The sequence below is a fragment of the Pseudorca crassidens genome, chromosome 2 (genome assembly GCF_039906515.1).
Source record: "Pseudorca crassidens isolate mPseCra1 chromosome 2, mPseCra1.hap1, whole genome shotgun sequence".
Lineage (NCBI taxonomy): Eukaryota > Metazoa > Chordata > Mammalia > Artiodactyla > Delphinidae > Pseudorca > Pseudorca crassidens.
The window spans coordinates 180,389,229-180,404,895 of NC_090297.1; the positions used below are offsets into that span (position 1 = coordinate 180,389,229).

The window sequence follows — 15,667 nt, forward strand, 5'->3', positions numbered from 1 at the left end:
GATTGTGTTCCCCTGCCTCGGGCCAGTTGGCCTTACAACTATACATTTAATTTTCCTCATTTTCTCCCATTTGGGCCCAGGAAGCCTCTGCGGGGAGCTCAGGGTTGTGACCCTGGGCGGGGATACTGGGGGAGGGAAATCACTGTCCCAGCAAGGCAATGACTGCTGCATTTACGGTGGAAGTGCTGTGACCCTCTTTCTTTCAAGCAACCTGTTCACAAAACCGAAAGGCGAATTCCGAGTCTGAGCCCCGGGCCTCGGGGCCCACCGAGACCCCGACGCCACTGCCGCCTCCGCGCGCAGAGCGACGCGCCGCCGCCGATACGTTTAAATAAGGCGCCTTCTTCTCATTGGCCGGGGCTGCTGCCGGGAAAGGTGATTGGCCCCGCGTGGAGGCGGGCGGGGCCTGGGGATCCCATTAGTGGAGGCGGGAAGTTTAAACAGCAAAGAATCTGCGCTGTTTGCTCCTGTTTCTAGTTTGCGAGTCTGTGCTACGCTTATTTGCCGGGTCCCGGCGATTGCACGAGAAGGGGGGCGAATTCGCTCCAATTCCCCCAGCTTCCCGAGAGGACACGTTGGGCGTTCCTCCACGGGCGGCTCGGAGCAGCCTGTTGGGCCCAGAGGCCGCCATGGCGACCAGGCGTCGGGGGCGCGACTGCTGTGAGCGGAGCCCCCGGAACCGAGGCCGCGGGCGGGGCGGCGGGGCCCCCGGGCCGAGGAGGAGGCGGCCTCCCCGCCGGTCCTGTCCCTTAGCCACTTCTGCAGGTCGTCCTTCCTCTGCTTCGGGGAAGTGCTCCTGGGAGCCTCGCGGACGTTGCCCCTGGCCCTGGACAACCCCAACGAGGAGGCGACCGCCGTGAGGTTGTCCCGTGGCCCGGCCGCCGAGTGCGGCTTCACCGTCTGGCCGAGCGCCTTCGTGCTGCAGGTAGGAGGGGAGTGGGCCCTCCGCGGTCTCCCCGCCGCGCTCCGGGAGGGGCCTCGGAACGAGCAGCAGCGGACCTGAGGCCTGGAGATAAAGCCAGGTCCTTCCCTCTAACTCTGGGTGAGCCTTGGTCCCCGGGGCAGAGGAGCCGGGTCGGCGGGGACTCGGCGGTGACAGCGCGTCCACGCGCCTGCGCGGAGCATCCTTAGGAGCACTTTCCTAGCTTTCTGTTACAGAGAAGCGTTTTTCATAGGCTTCGGCCCTCGAGAAGACTTGCGGTTCTAGAGTAATGGATGGCACTTTTAAAATTAATATTCTTTCATCTGTCTCTCTATCCATCCATCTATCCATCCATCCATCTGTCTGTATTTAAAACTGCCAGGAGTACTTTGGTTAGAGCAGGGTTTTTTAATTGCTTTTCATCAGTCATCTTAAATATCCACTTTAGTTTCCGTAGGGAAACTGATTCCACAGAGTGAGGGTAACTCTAATACTTATCATAGAGAAAGAGTGAGCTCCTTTTTAGCTGAATGTCTATAGCAACAAAGCCAAAAACACCTCTTCAGGGTTGTTTTCAACAAGTATGAACACTTCAGTGTTTTACTCTTTTGTTTCCTTTGCTGTAGTGTAGTTTTTTGTTTTTGTTTTTTTTTTCTAAAGAGATGGGGAAATAAAGATATATGTATCAACAGAATAATTTTCATTGCAGTGCTTTTGTGATAATAGTAATCTGTAATAATGCAATAGTTAAATAATACATCCATTAATTGTATCTATCAAAATTATTTTAAAGAGTTCTTTATGCTGCAGTGTACTTTTTATTTTTTAATTTTTGGCTGCATTGGGGTCTTCTTTGCTGCGTGCGGGCTTCCTCTAGTTGCGGCGAGCGGGGCCTACTCTTAGTTGTGGTGCGCGGGCTTCTCATTGCAGTGGCTTCTATTGTGGCAGAGCACGGGCTCTAGGCCTGCGGGCTTCAGTAGTTGTGGCACTTGGGCTCAGTAGTCGTGGCTCGCAGGCTCTAGAGCGCAGGCTCCGTAGTTTTGGCGCAAGGGCTTAGTTGCTCCGCGGCATGTGGGATCTTCCTGGACCAGGGCTTGAACCAGTGTGCCATGCACTGGCAGGCGGATTCTTAACCACTGCGCCACCAGGGAAGCCCTGCAGTGTAATTTTAATGGCGATTCAAATTTTGTGACTTTTGTTTCAGAACTTCCTGGGTAGCTTTTCTGCATTGCATTGACCAGAGCAATGCTCCCATTCCTGTCACCAAAATCCAAAGAATTTACATCCTTATTTTGACTGCTCTGGTCTTTCCATTGATTAGAACCTCTGAAAGTGTGAAAAGAAAAAAAAAAAAAAAAAAGCTGAGGGAGTCTTACTCCTTGTCTAAATAACAGCTTCCTAAGGCAGTGAGAAGAGGCTCTAATCTGAGGTCCATGGGCTTGTATCTAAGCAGTGGTTCAGCTACACTTAAGAACCTGCCCTTCCCCTTTAGTTTATAAATGCTTGCTTTACATGGAAAGGTATATATTTTTTCTATCTACGTAATACTTTTTTACTTATTCTTTTTTGTTATGTGGAACTAAAGGTTTGCTGTGTTATTTTTTTTTGGTTTTGTTCTTTTGTTTTAGAATTTACTCTTTTATAGTGTAAAAGCTCACTGTTCTTTTTAAAAACCAATTGTTTATGATGTGTTATGGTTTCTGCTTTAAAACAAAACTTGTCTTTTATTAGCTGTTGATTTCCCTCAGCTTCAGGTCTGAGTGTGCTGATTCCACTTAACCCACCAAGCCACTAAGATAATACATACAAACATAATGTTCACCGTTTACAAATTCTTTTAAACTCTGTTGCCTTATTTAATCCTTACATCAAACTCATGGAGTCCTTATCCACATTTGTAGATAAGGCAACACTGTCAAAGGGTTTGTGTCCAGTGGATCAGGGTAGGCAGCTCAGTTCACTCTTCTGAGTCTTCCGTGTCTATTTTCTCATCCATTGGTTGGAAGTAATGCCAACTGCAGCTGTGCATGGTGCTCAAATGAGAGAAAGCTTCAAGCAAAAGTCTGGACTCTGTGTCCTGAATAAATGTTCTCTTCCTGATTTTTAATGAGGAAATATGCTCAGAGGGTGGAAATATTTACGCATGGTTTTATTCATAGCAATTGACAGAGCTGGGATTCCCATCCAGGTCTTATAATTTTAAATCCCATGCGCTTTCCTTTATATTGATTTACAGACGTGAGACATGGTTCCTCCCTAAAGACATATGTTAGGAGGTTGAGGGAAAAATTCTAAGAACAAGAAGAAGCTACATCAAACAGCTATCAAGGAGGTTGCGATGTTTTGAGGAGACCGGTGGTTCTCACATTTAAGAATGCATCAGAATCACCTGGAGGGCTGGTTAAAGTACTTTTGGGTCCCCACCTTCAGAGTTTCTGATTCCATATGTGTAGAATAGGACTAGAACTTGCATTTCTAAGAAGTTCCCAGGTGATGCCTCTGCTACTGGTCCAGGGACCACATTTTGGAAAGCACTGTAGTAGAAAATAAATATTAGAACATCCCTTAACTACAACACACCCCACACCTTCAGTGAATTAGCGTGTCACGGTATGACTAAGCAGCGTTTCTCTGAGATGCCTCAACCACGTGCGTCAGATTTGTCTGGATTGCTTGTTAAATGAGGGAGATTTCTACTCACCACTCCACACTCACTAATGTGAATTTCTGGGGGTAAATGCAGAAAACTCGATGTACGCAGATGGCATCTAACGAACCACTAGGTAAAGTGTTATACTTGCCAAATAGTGACAGAAATTCACAATTAGTATAAAAATAGGTCTACAGTACAATGTATCTAGGCCTAATAAGGAGTGAGGACCAGAAGACTGTCATTTGGGATATTTTTGTAGAGCAGATTTACTGGGGCCAATCCAAGGAAAACTTTTTTAAATGACCTTTTGGGTTTCTTTTAATCTCCTAGTCATTCTTTTTAAAACTTCAATAATACTGGTGTGTTAGAATCTGCATAGGACTGCTGTAATGTAGGGGGTTTGTCATTTGGGTCTAGGTCTTCAAAATAACATTCAGTTAAAATCACCAGCCATCCTACTGAATGGGATTAAGCTACGTGGTGTTTCCATCCTGACTGCACGGTACCTCAGTGGTGAGCTTTGAAAAAACCACCGGTACCAGGACCCCGCTTCAGCATCACTCCTGGGGAGGACATAGAGGAAGGTCGGGGTGTTTTTAGTTTTTACAAACCCCTCAAATGATCTCTGTATCCAGGGTTATGAACAACTCAACTGGATGGTTTAACAGACTCATTGGTGCCAGTTCTGGAAATAGGAGCTTTTGCTCTGCAAACGAGTAGAGGCCAACATGAGGCAGCTCGCACTTCTTCAAGAAAATAAGCCACCCGTCTATTGTGCAATGAGTTTGATTCTAATTTGATGTGACTGGGAGTCTTGGATGAACTGACTGGCAAGGCAGCCCCAAACCTGACTCTTCCTTCTTTCACAGGCAGGCTTCTCAAACAGTCATGGTCATTGCACTTATGGCCACAAGGGGGCGGGCCAGATCCATTTAATAACAAGGCAGCTTCAGTTGTCACTGGCTGCAACTACCATTTTCTGATTTGTCACTAATAAAAAGTTTGTAAACAAAGACCACAGAATCTTAGAACTAGATGGAATTATGAGAGATCATCTTGTTTATTGATTGACAACATTTTTTTAATCTTTTCCCAAAGGAGGGAGATGCAGCCCACTTTTTTAATTGTAATTCTGACTTTCTGCTGTCTTTCAGAATCTAGATAAAATAGTAAGATTCTTATCTCAGACACATGGCAATGCTTCTGTTCAAAAAATTAACAGTGATGCATATCCAAGAATGCCATTACTGAAGGTAATAGAGGCATATTTAAAAGAAAGTAGTATAACAGATCTGTTCCCTCATTTGTTTGGTTACCTAAGAAATTTTTTTAAAGGGTGGAGTTGGGGGGTGGGGGAGACCAAATAAAGATTTACAAAAGGGAAAAGGTAAAATGCTTTATGTTTTATTTCTGTTTTTAGACCTCTGAGGGTATTTGTCTCCATAAAAGCTGAAGTTTTATAGCTAGACTATCACTGCAGTCTGAAAAGCAGGTATTAGTCGTAAATCCCTTTGTGTCTCTCAGAACTGACTCGCTCTCTGTGCCTTAATCTATATAGATTGTTACAAATGATGGAAGGGCTTCCTCATGGGAAGTTGGATGGAAGCGGAGAAGGCAGAGAAAAGAAAGATGGAGTGAACACTTTGAGCATCTTTTTTGCTCATGTGCTCTCCTCCTGGATTAGCCGATTAACCTTTCAATTAAGGATAAAAAGACTAGCACTTCATTTTGTTATGCCTTAAGAAAGGCCTTAAGAAAGAAGGCCTTTCTTTCTTATGCCTTAAGAAAGAAAATAGACAAACTAAAAATCAAAAGCCTTTGCAGCCACAAAACATACACCTAAGTAATGTTTATAATTCAAATCTACTAAATAAATTACATATATACAACCATCCCCAACATTTTGAAAGATATAATTTTAATGAGAAAGTCATAACTGAAACTTCCTTTGACCCCATAGATAATGTTAATGGCCAAAGCGAAGAGAATAGTAAACTTATTCTTACCCCCAAACTGTTTTTCAACTTAGAACATCACACAAAGCCAAGGAAATTTTCTAAGTCCAGATTTTTTTGTGAATAATAGCTGTGTAGCTAATAATGAACCAGAATTAGTGGAATGTCTTTCACCAGATATGTTTGTAAAGATTATTCAAAGCCTATGCATTTGGAATCAAAACGTGTGCATGAGATTTTCTGCACAATTTTAAGTCCAGATTCTTTCATAAATGATAATTACAGACTAAATTAGGATCTAGAATCAGAGTCAATTAGTCCAATTCTACCCCCAAGTCAATGTGTAAAAGATAACATGGCATATATATCTCAGCATATATGTGAATTATCACCATCATCAGATGAAAATTCTCACAACCTCCTCAAGATGAGAGAAGAAATGAAGTTTTACCTTGATTCCTGAATGTCAGGGTTCAAAATCTCCAAAAGCTATTTTTGAAAAATCCAAGCTTTAGAAATGAAGTCAAATTATTACACTTTTAAGAAACCATAACCAGCCTAAATTTTCTGCAGTTCAGGATATTTCTAATCACAGCCATAATAAACAACTTAAGTGATGACTGCATGAGGTAACCTAAATTACAAGACTCTGATAGTGCCTGGCACAAAGTATTCGACTGTTAGCTGTCACTGTTATTTTTCATAGTATTGAATTCTTTTCTACCTCTTCCAACCTATTTTTTGTCTTGTTTTTCTTATCTGTATTCTTGGCTCCGGGCACTTTGCAGTTCAGTGGAAGGCCCCGTTCCTGGTGTGTCACGTCCACTGCAGGGTCAGCTCAGGGTCACCCCTGCCAGGAGGCTGTCCTGCCGTTTAGGTGACTTAGCTCTCCCTCCCCTTGTCCCATGACTCCTCATGTGTACTTCTCCTTATGTAGTGTATTGTGATTCTTTCTACACTTCTGTGCTAGACCGAGAACTTCCTAAGGGAAGAAAATGTTTTATAAAAATTCAAATTGCATTTCAGAATTTAATTTTAACAAATCAAATTCTTTAAGGGCTTAGCTTTCTAATTTATAAAGGGGGTGGAAGCAGAGAAACCAGTTAGGAGGCTCTCCCATTAGTCTGGGTTAGAGGTGATCATGTTGGAACCTGGACAATAGAGGTTGTGAGGAGTGGTTCGACTTGGGATACAGTTTGCAGGTGTAAGTGTCCTGAGAGCTCCTACCAAGGATGAAGTGTCTCTCAGAGCTTACAAGTTAAATAGATTACGTTGTGCTGCGTGTCATTTATTTACTTCTGAAAAAATGGTTAAAGCTATGAAAAATCTTGAAATTGACATTGAAGTTAAGCGGTTAATTCTTGGAAGAAAGATGTGGGTAAGAACATTACAGAAATCTTGAGATTAATTCTTTAAACTTTAAATTCTTCAAATATACTCTAGAAATGTTGTATTTCACAGTTTGGCTTTGCTGTCTAAAAATCTCACAAACTTAAATGTGGTCATGTATGTTAAAGAGTGGAAGTATACTTTATTTAAATTATTTCATGTATGCGACTTTCCTTTTTTGCCACTGAATTCTCCATGAAATTTTATTTACTGTCTCTATTTGATTAGTGATCTGAGCTTACTTGCTTTTCACTTGCATTTCAGGAGAACGACAGAAAGTCCTGAACTGGCTGTTGTCATATAATCCTTTGTGGCTACAAATCAGCCTAAAGGTAAGTCACCATTTGATTTTTGAAAAAAAAGATAATTTTTTTAGTATATACTTTTAATAGATTCTTTAATAAAATATGGTTTCACTTATAAAGACATTTGGTTAGCTTAATTGACCTCTCAGTATGAAATTTAAAGTCCTTTAATAAATGCTCATTAGGTTAATAGACCCTGTCATTATATATTATTGCCATTTTGTTATATAGCAATTTTCCTGTTAGTTTCTTAAATATATAAGATGTGGTACTAGATGTAACAACAAGTATAATAAACTCCTTTCTGAGCATTTACAAATGACAATACTAGGATGTTTTAAATACATTTTCTAGTTTAAATTTTTATAAAACCCAGTGAGGTATGTATTATTATTTCTACTTCACTGACGAAACAGAAGCTCAGATGTTAAGTGACTCGCTGAATGACAATGACTGGTTGGGACTGGAATCTACAGCAATCTGATGCCATTGGAACCATTTTGACGGAACATTGCTCATAAAAAGTTCATCGGAATTTGAGTTTTTCACATGGTGCATGGTTCAATAATATTTAGAATGTTAAAACGAACTGAATTAGAAAACCACTCGGGGGACTTCCCTGGTGGTTCAGTGGTAAGGAGTCCTCCCTGCAATGCAGGGGACATGGATTCCATCCCTGGTCAGGCCACTAAGATCCCACATGCCACAAGGCAACTAAGCATGCGTGCCACAACTACTGAGCTCACGCGCCTCAACAAGAGAGCCTGCGTGCTGCAAACTACAGAGCCCACATGCCCTGGAGGCTGCGCACCACAACTAGAGAAGAGAAAACCCGCACGCCACAACTAGAGAGAAGCCCGCGCACCGCAATGAAGAGATCCCGCGTGCCGCAACTAAGACCCAAAGCAGCCAAAAATAAATAAGTAATAAATGAATAAAAATATATTTCAAAAAAGAAAACCGGGGACTTCCCTGGTGGCACAGTGGTTGGGAGTCTGCCTGCCGATGCAGGGGACACGGGTTCGTGCCCCGGTCCGGGAGGATCCCACATGCTGCAAAGCGGCTGAGCCTGCGCGTCTGGAGCCTGTGCTCCGCAGTGAGAGCCCCGCGTACAGCAAAAAAAAAAAAAAAAAAAAAAAGAAAACCACTAGGAGTTGACTGTTTTAAAAAATTAATCTTTTATTAAAATCCTCAATGTTTTCATTTCCTTTAGTTTTTAACTGGTGCATTCTTCTATTTTCTTTAGTTTTTTTTTTTACCATTGTCATGTCAGAAAATCTGATGGTCCTCAGAGAGATGCATGCCCTCAGGATTCTGCAGCAGGATGGGCACAAAACCCAGGGTGTACCTGTGGTAGTCAAGTCTGTATATCAAAGAATACTGCTTGTTGGTTTTTCCTTTGAATAGTTGCTATGCTTAACTTGTATGGTTTGTTTGTTGGTGTATTCTCCATTACTGAACTTCAGCTGTGACTTTACATTTTGTTCAGGCAGTTAAATTTTATTTAAAAATGATTAATTGATTTTAGCTTATTAACAAAAAGATTTAATTGATTTTGATGAACTAGATTAACTCATGATGTTAATTTTCTTCCTTCCCTCTCCCTCCCTCCCTCCCTCCCTCCCTCTCTCTCCCTCTTTCCCTACTTCCTTTCTACAACTCATCAGTTCTCTACTTAGTGCAAATCCAACAGTGTTGACAGTGACCTATTTCTTGGCCTGGGTTATATAGCAGTTAGCTTTATAATTACTCATAATTATACAATGTGTAATAGTTGTAAATTGGTTTTGTGCCTGCATGTTTCACAGTATAAGGTAAAAATAGTCTACTTGCATGAAATTTATTAGTGGGAACCATCACTACATATGATTTTTATTTAAGGACCGGGTACATTTTAATACTAATTATCTTGTAAAAACTATTAACATATGAATGAATAGGTTCTTTTTTTTTTTTCTTTTGACATAAGCAAGTTTTCTGAGGTAAAACTCCCAACAGTATAAATGTACCCTTTATTTAGGTATGCAATTCAATGAGTTTTGACAAACGTATACAGTTGTGAAACCACTACCACTGAGATAAAATATTTCTGTCACAACAAAGTTCCCTTGTGCCCCCTTGCAGTCAGTTCTTTCCCATTTAACCCCTAGGTTCTGGAACCTGCTGATGGGAGTTCAGTACCTTTAGTTTTGCCTTTTCTGCTTTGTCCCATAAATGGAATCACACAGAGGTAGCTCCTTGTGACGGGACTCTTTTACTTAGCGTAATGCTCTTGAGGTTCATCCATGTCGATGCATGGCTTAGATTGCATCTCTTTCTTCACAGACTGCTGTTCCACGGTAGGGGGATATATACCCGCTCTGTTTGACCACCCCCCAATTCATAGATGTTCGGAATTTTCACTGGAAAGAACAGGAAGATGGAAGTGCATATAGTGGTAGGGATTCATGTGAGGAGGGTGGCTGTGATGCCGTTTCCTCAGTGAAGAAGGAGATCATAAACATTAGCTCAGAAGCAGATGGGGGACGGTGTGGAGGGGACATTTGGAAAGAAGAAAACAGTCATCTTGGGGAAAGAGAAAGGAAGCAATTTCTAGGTAATTTCAATCATTGGCATAAAATCAGCCAGCCTGGTTGTGCAGGTTTTCTTTAGCAACGTCCAGCTGTGCAGGAATGGAGAAGGCAGATACCTGGATTCAACTTGGAATCCACATAGAGCTTTCCAGTTGCATTCAATAGGGAAGAGCACCAATGGCGTTAACGGCATTTGCAATGGAGATTATACTGAGGGACGCAAGCTAGATGGGAGGGAAAGGAGACCAGCATTGTGCTGGGTGACAGGCACGTGCTGAGGTCCCCTGAAGTGGACACCACAGTGGGAGGAAGCTGTGAGCCGTGGAAGTATTAAGTCAAAGGGCGTGGATGAACCCCAAGAGGTGGTTCGGGCTGGAAGGCTCAGGCTGAGCAGTCGGTGGCCGGGCACTTTCTGAGGGTGACAGCGGCTGTCTTGTGATTGTGTGACGGGGGCTGTGCTGAGTGGACCCAAAGGAAAGGGGGCAGAAACGGAGAGGTGAGGGGTCGGCTCTTTAGCTACAAGGCTGCTGAAGTTCTGAGATGGGGCAGGAGTTGAGGGAAGACCAGGAACCAGGTTTACAGACAAAACGCTGGGGTTTGGTAGCTGAATAGCCTGAGCTTCAAAGGAGCCAGGATCATCCTTCAGGGAAGATGGAGAGAAATAGTCTAAAGTCATAAACGGCCATAACATGAAGCCTCCCACCCGTGTGAGGGCCTGTGAGGGAGGTGATATGTCTAGGAGGGACCACATTTCAGTTAAGACAAAGCGATGGACGTGAGTCTTCTAAGAGAGGAACTGGGTTAATGCAAGGTTTCTATTCTTCTCACAGACTTAAACCGGATTGGGTGTTGAGAAGAGATAACTTGGAAGAAATCGTGAATCCTCTGAAAGCTATTCAAATGGTGATGGACACACTTGGCATTCCTTATTAGCAAAGGCAAATGTCTCAGTATGTACAGGAAAAGAAATAGGAAAGCTGATCACATGTATGGAAAGTGCTTTTTGCTTTCCTTGTACAATTTTTAAAATCTGACTTTGTGTTAAAGTTAAAAAGGTATAGGTAACAAACAAACTTTTTCTATTCTTCGTTTCTTTTATCTAAAATTTAAAATTCTTTTTAAAATTCATTTAAAAATCTTTGCTGATTAAGAAAATACTGTCTTTTGGATTGCTTGTTGCTAGTAGATAGGCTTTCTAACAGGCTTCCTTTTAATTTTTATATTGTTCACTCAGTCCAGAAAGAGTGATAATTAATCTACTATAGTTCTACTTTCACCAAAAAGAGAGAATTCCGGGCTTCCCTGGTGGCGCAGTGGTTGAGAGTCCGACTGCCGATGCAGGGGACACGGGTTCGTGCCCCGGTCCGGGAAGATCCCACATGCCGCAGAGCGGCTGGGCCCATGAGCCATGGCCGCTGAGCCTGCGCGTCCGGAGCCTGTGCTCTGCAACGGGAGAGGCCACAACAGTGAAAGGCCCGCGTACCGCAAAAAAAAAAAAAAAAAAAAGGAGAATTCCGATGGAAATATTTATAGCTTCTTTATCAGAGGTAAATATAATGCAGATAAATATTTACTTACAATTTTCATTTGAGGGCATGTGTATTTGTTGGTATGTGTAAAAAATTACAACCTATATAGAGGAAGAAGGAAATAGTCCAAAAACCTGCTTATTTCTAGGAATACTTAAGGGGGGTCTACATAAAGCAGTGCTTCTGCATCTTGCATAAATTATGGACCCTTTTTTTCTCCAATTATACAGAAGCCTATTTCAGAAACCAGTCTTAGAGAGTAGAGTTTTATTCTATGAATAATATTCCATTATTACTGCAGATAACTTTTGTATTTGGAATAGTGATGGTTTATTTTGAATTATCTAAATGAGACCAAAATGAAACTTGATCTAAACTTTGCCCTTGCTTTGCCAAAGCATCATTAATTTTCATACCTGCTGAACATTGTTGGAGTATTAGAAACAGGCTCTTCCTGCCGTCAGTAATTGTGATGGATCTTTATTGAGGTACATTTGAAGAACAGTCCGGTGACATTTATATTCACCTTAACAACGTTATTAAAAACATAGGTTACTCAGTGTCTTCCTTCTACTGTTACTGTCTGTCTGAGGCTGTCTGGGTTCCATGGCCGCTTTCCTACAAGATCTTTCAATTCCATGTGTGTTCCTATCTGCTCTAAAATAAGTGCTGACCTACTGGACAGGTAGCAGTGATCTGCTTCCATCACACCCAGGCAGTTTTCGAGTGAAAATCCATCCTGATTTGTAGCCTTGCTGTCAGCGTGCAGGTGTTTGCTCTTCAGCAACTTCTGTGCTCCACGTTTAGAGATGCTGTTTACGTCAGCGGTTTGAAGTATCCCGTTGTATGCCTTGCTCAAGGCTCAGAATGTACACTTAAAAATTCTGCATTTCTTTGTAAATTTCATGGCAAAAGAATCTTTAAAATTACTGGGTTAAGGATATATTTGCTTTAGTTTTTAGAGGAGCACACACAAATACCTACCGCTTACTTTGAAATGCGTCAAAAAAGGACAGATGGATAGATGAATAAGTACATGATTTTAAAAAGTATAATAAAATGTGAACGGTAGAATCCAGGGAGAGGTTATGTTTGAAAATTTTCAAATTAAAAAATAATCTTTGAAAATAAGCAGAGGCCACCTTATATTCCTTAACTGGAAGTCACCCAAATGTCCATGAAGAGTAGAATGTGTGGGTAATTCGCGCCATATTAGCAGAGTGGAAAACTGCAGGGAAGGAGTTACCTTCTACAGCCCAAGACCAGAACGAATCTCACAAGCAAAATGTTAAACAAAAGAAGCCAGATATTTAAAAAAAACCCAAAAAACTCTAGGATTTCATTTATGTAGAATAAAACCAGGCAAAATTGACCTATGCTGTCAGAAGCCAAGATTGTATTTATACTGGGAGTAGACCTTGCCAATGACCCGGAGCGGGGACTCTGGGAACTAGTGTATCCTCTTGTTCTGGGTGCTGGTTCACAGATGTGTTCAGTTAGTGAGAATCCATTGATCTGTGCACTAATTGTACATGCACTTTTCTCTTAATATGTTGAATTTTAATAAAAAGTTCCTGAACTGAAATAATAATAGTTCCCACCTCACAGTATTATTTTGTAGTTTAAACTAAAACCCATTAGAATGTAAACTCCATGAGGACAGTCACTGGAATCTATTTTTTCACTGCCATAAACCCAAGACTAGAGCATGTCCTGATATAAACCAGATAGTCGAAGCATTTTTCATGAATGATAATTCAGCACAGTGCTTCTCTAATCACCTGCCACAGCATACAACCTCTCTCAACATTAGACTTTACAATCAATAACATTATTCTATCACTGCTCGAGACAATTAAGGCCACTTTTTCCTTTAGCAGTGCAGTCTAGACAACACTGTTTTCATATCAGGGATCCATTAATTCATGTACCTAAGTTCATCCCTTCATTTGATCTACAGTGGTAAAGAAATCAATGGCCACCAATGAACTTTACTCCATGGACTTACTTTGGGAAATTAACATTGAAAATTTACCCTGTTTTTTATGCAGCCTGAGTTAATTATTTTGCTGCTGTTATCGTTGACCTCATCGGTGGTCATGTTCTTATTGGACTGTGGCGTGAAAAGTACTGTCAATTAATGTAGTTGTGTATTTTTAGTGTTTTTCTAAACTGTTTTAAATCAAATATAAGGCTTGTTACAAAGGGACTTAGATGTTGTAAATAATTAACTTTTTTCAGGAGACGCATTGTGTACTTAATGAGGAGTCCCTAGTACTTTAGAATGGTTAAACCCTTTATTAAGCACACCATAGAAGATGAGGTCGAAAGGCTTGGCTCTGATTATCATATTAATCATCTCAGGAGAACTCAGTGCAGAAGGTAAAGTTAACTTTAAATATTCTTTATTCTTTAATAATTATAAAGGGAAATTCTAACATTATTTCTCTTGAGCTTTTAATATAGTCTTTCATTTTTATGTACCAATTTTATAAAAAAGATACTTATAAATATAATTTGTTATAATATTTAGACAGACTTTTTCCTTTGAGAAAAACTACTAAACTATTCTTAGAGTAACATAGCTTAGAAAACCGAAACAAGACAAAAAAAAAAAAAACCTTTTACATCTTTAGTTTTGAGGGTATAGGAAACCAGGATCTAAAGACTTCAAAGTGTTTTCAGGCTAACAGGCTAACGGTACCACCATTTGAAGCTGTAAGTTAACCTTAATTCTAATTTCAGACCAGAATTCATTCCTAACACTGCACAGCTTGTACAATTTTAATTCTTTGCTCTTAAAGAGAGAGCTTTCATGTGGGAAATTTTAAAAAGAACCATAAATCATCAGCAAGATCTTTGACTGTTGACACCTTGATTTTTATCCTAATTTTTATTCTTTGGTTGAAGACGGTAAGTAATGATTAGTAGGAGGACCATATGATTCTTTATGTAAATGAGGACATGCCTCAGGGTGAAAGCAGGTTTTATTAATACTCAAATGGGACAGCAGGGGTAAATCAGTACTGTCCAGACAAGCAATACCTGTGGACTCCCTAACTGTTAGAAATCTTTCTACCCAGACTGCCTCATGTGTGAGGTGAATGTGAGTGTGCAAGTGTGGGTTATTTAGGAAGAGTTAACGATGTTCTTGGGCTGTAGGGATAAGAAGCCAGGCAAGTCATTAAGTATCAGCAAGAGTAGTAGACAAAGTAGGAAACCACAGCCATAAGCCTCTTTTAAAACACCTTAGGAAATTTCTTGAAATAAAATATCTGACAGATTATATATAATTGCCTTAGTTGAATAGTTTACTACAAATTTTCTGCCAGAAGAGGCTCTGCAATTAAAATTATGAAAGTGAAATTAATAGAATTCATCTTACACGTTTATTTCTACAATAAGATAATTTTTGCGTGAAGTTTCCTTTTATTTTTCTGTCTAAATAGGGAAAAAACAGCTGATATAATTGTCTATTATCTATACCATGAAAACACTGCAATATTCTAGCTAATTTTCTAATTATTGTGTAATTATAATCTTCTTTCACACAAACAAAGAAATGTCAGCTGCCTGAAGACAGGGACCATGACCTCATATTCCCATGCTTCCCCCACCCCCATCTGGAATCTTGGGGGCAAGATCAAGTTAACTATGCTCCTCATTTCATGTGACCATCACTGGCCTATGAGAAGTGTCACTTTTGTTTTATTTACACATTTTCCCTCTTCATTCCTGACCCTGAATTCCATTTCCCTTTCAACCCAACTGTTGAAAACCCAACGTTGGGACGCACTATAATGTTTGATATATCCTTAAATATGCAAATATCTTTGTAAACTATGTCTGGTTTTGTGTGTTTTACATTCATATAAATGGAAGCTGGCCATAGATTTTATCTCCTTATTGTTTCATTTTACTTGCTACTGTTTAAACGTATTTCCTTGTTGCTGAATCTAGTTTGTTGCCCTTTAGTGCTACCTATCTTCATATATTTACTTATCCACTCTCCTAAGGATGGACACATAGTTTCCTCCTAACCTCAAGTAACTCTGAAATGAGTGCTTTCATGTAATCACCTTATTTCTCTGTGACGATTTCTCTTGCCTGTATATATCCCCCATGTAGGGCTATGGGCTCAATTCCTTTTCTTTGTTTCCTGATTTATAACAGATTAGCATTTCCCTCTGCTTTCTGCCTTTAAAGAGCTGATTTGTGGGAGCTCTTTGCAGACAATACATTTTAACTTCTTGTCACTTTTAGACATTGCAAATTCCTTCTTCCAAAGTGTGATGTGTGTGTTTTGTCAACAGTACTTTTCATGGAAAGACATTCTCAATT

At 40.6% G+C, this 15,667-nt stretch overlaps 1 protein-coding gene and 2 pseudogenes across 1 annotated transcript in view; all 3 read left to right on the top strand.

Annotated features, from left to right (window-relative positions):
- The first annotated feature begins 429 nt into the window (after positions 1-429).
- On the top strand, positions 430-10,492 carry LOC137220146 (abnormal spindle-like microcephaly-associated protein homolog; annotated as a pseudogene).
- LOC137220156 (abnormal spindle-like microcephaly-associated protein homolog) lies at positions 4,814-6,045 on the top strand (annotated as a pseudogene).
- A 1,669-nt stretch (positions 10,493-12,161) lies between the features above and the next one.
- F13B (coagulation factor XIII B chain) overlaps positions 12,162-15,667 on the top strand; it is a 41,059-nt gene continuing 37,553 nt past the window's right edge. The window contains exon 1 of the mRNA XM_067729809.1: positions 12,162-13,708. Within this exon, the coding sequence (XP_067585910.1) occupies positions 13,645-13,708 (64 nt within the window). The 5' untranslated portion in view covers positions 12,162-13,644. The remainder of the gene's footprint in view (positions 13,709-15,667) is intronic.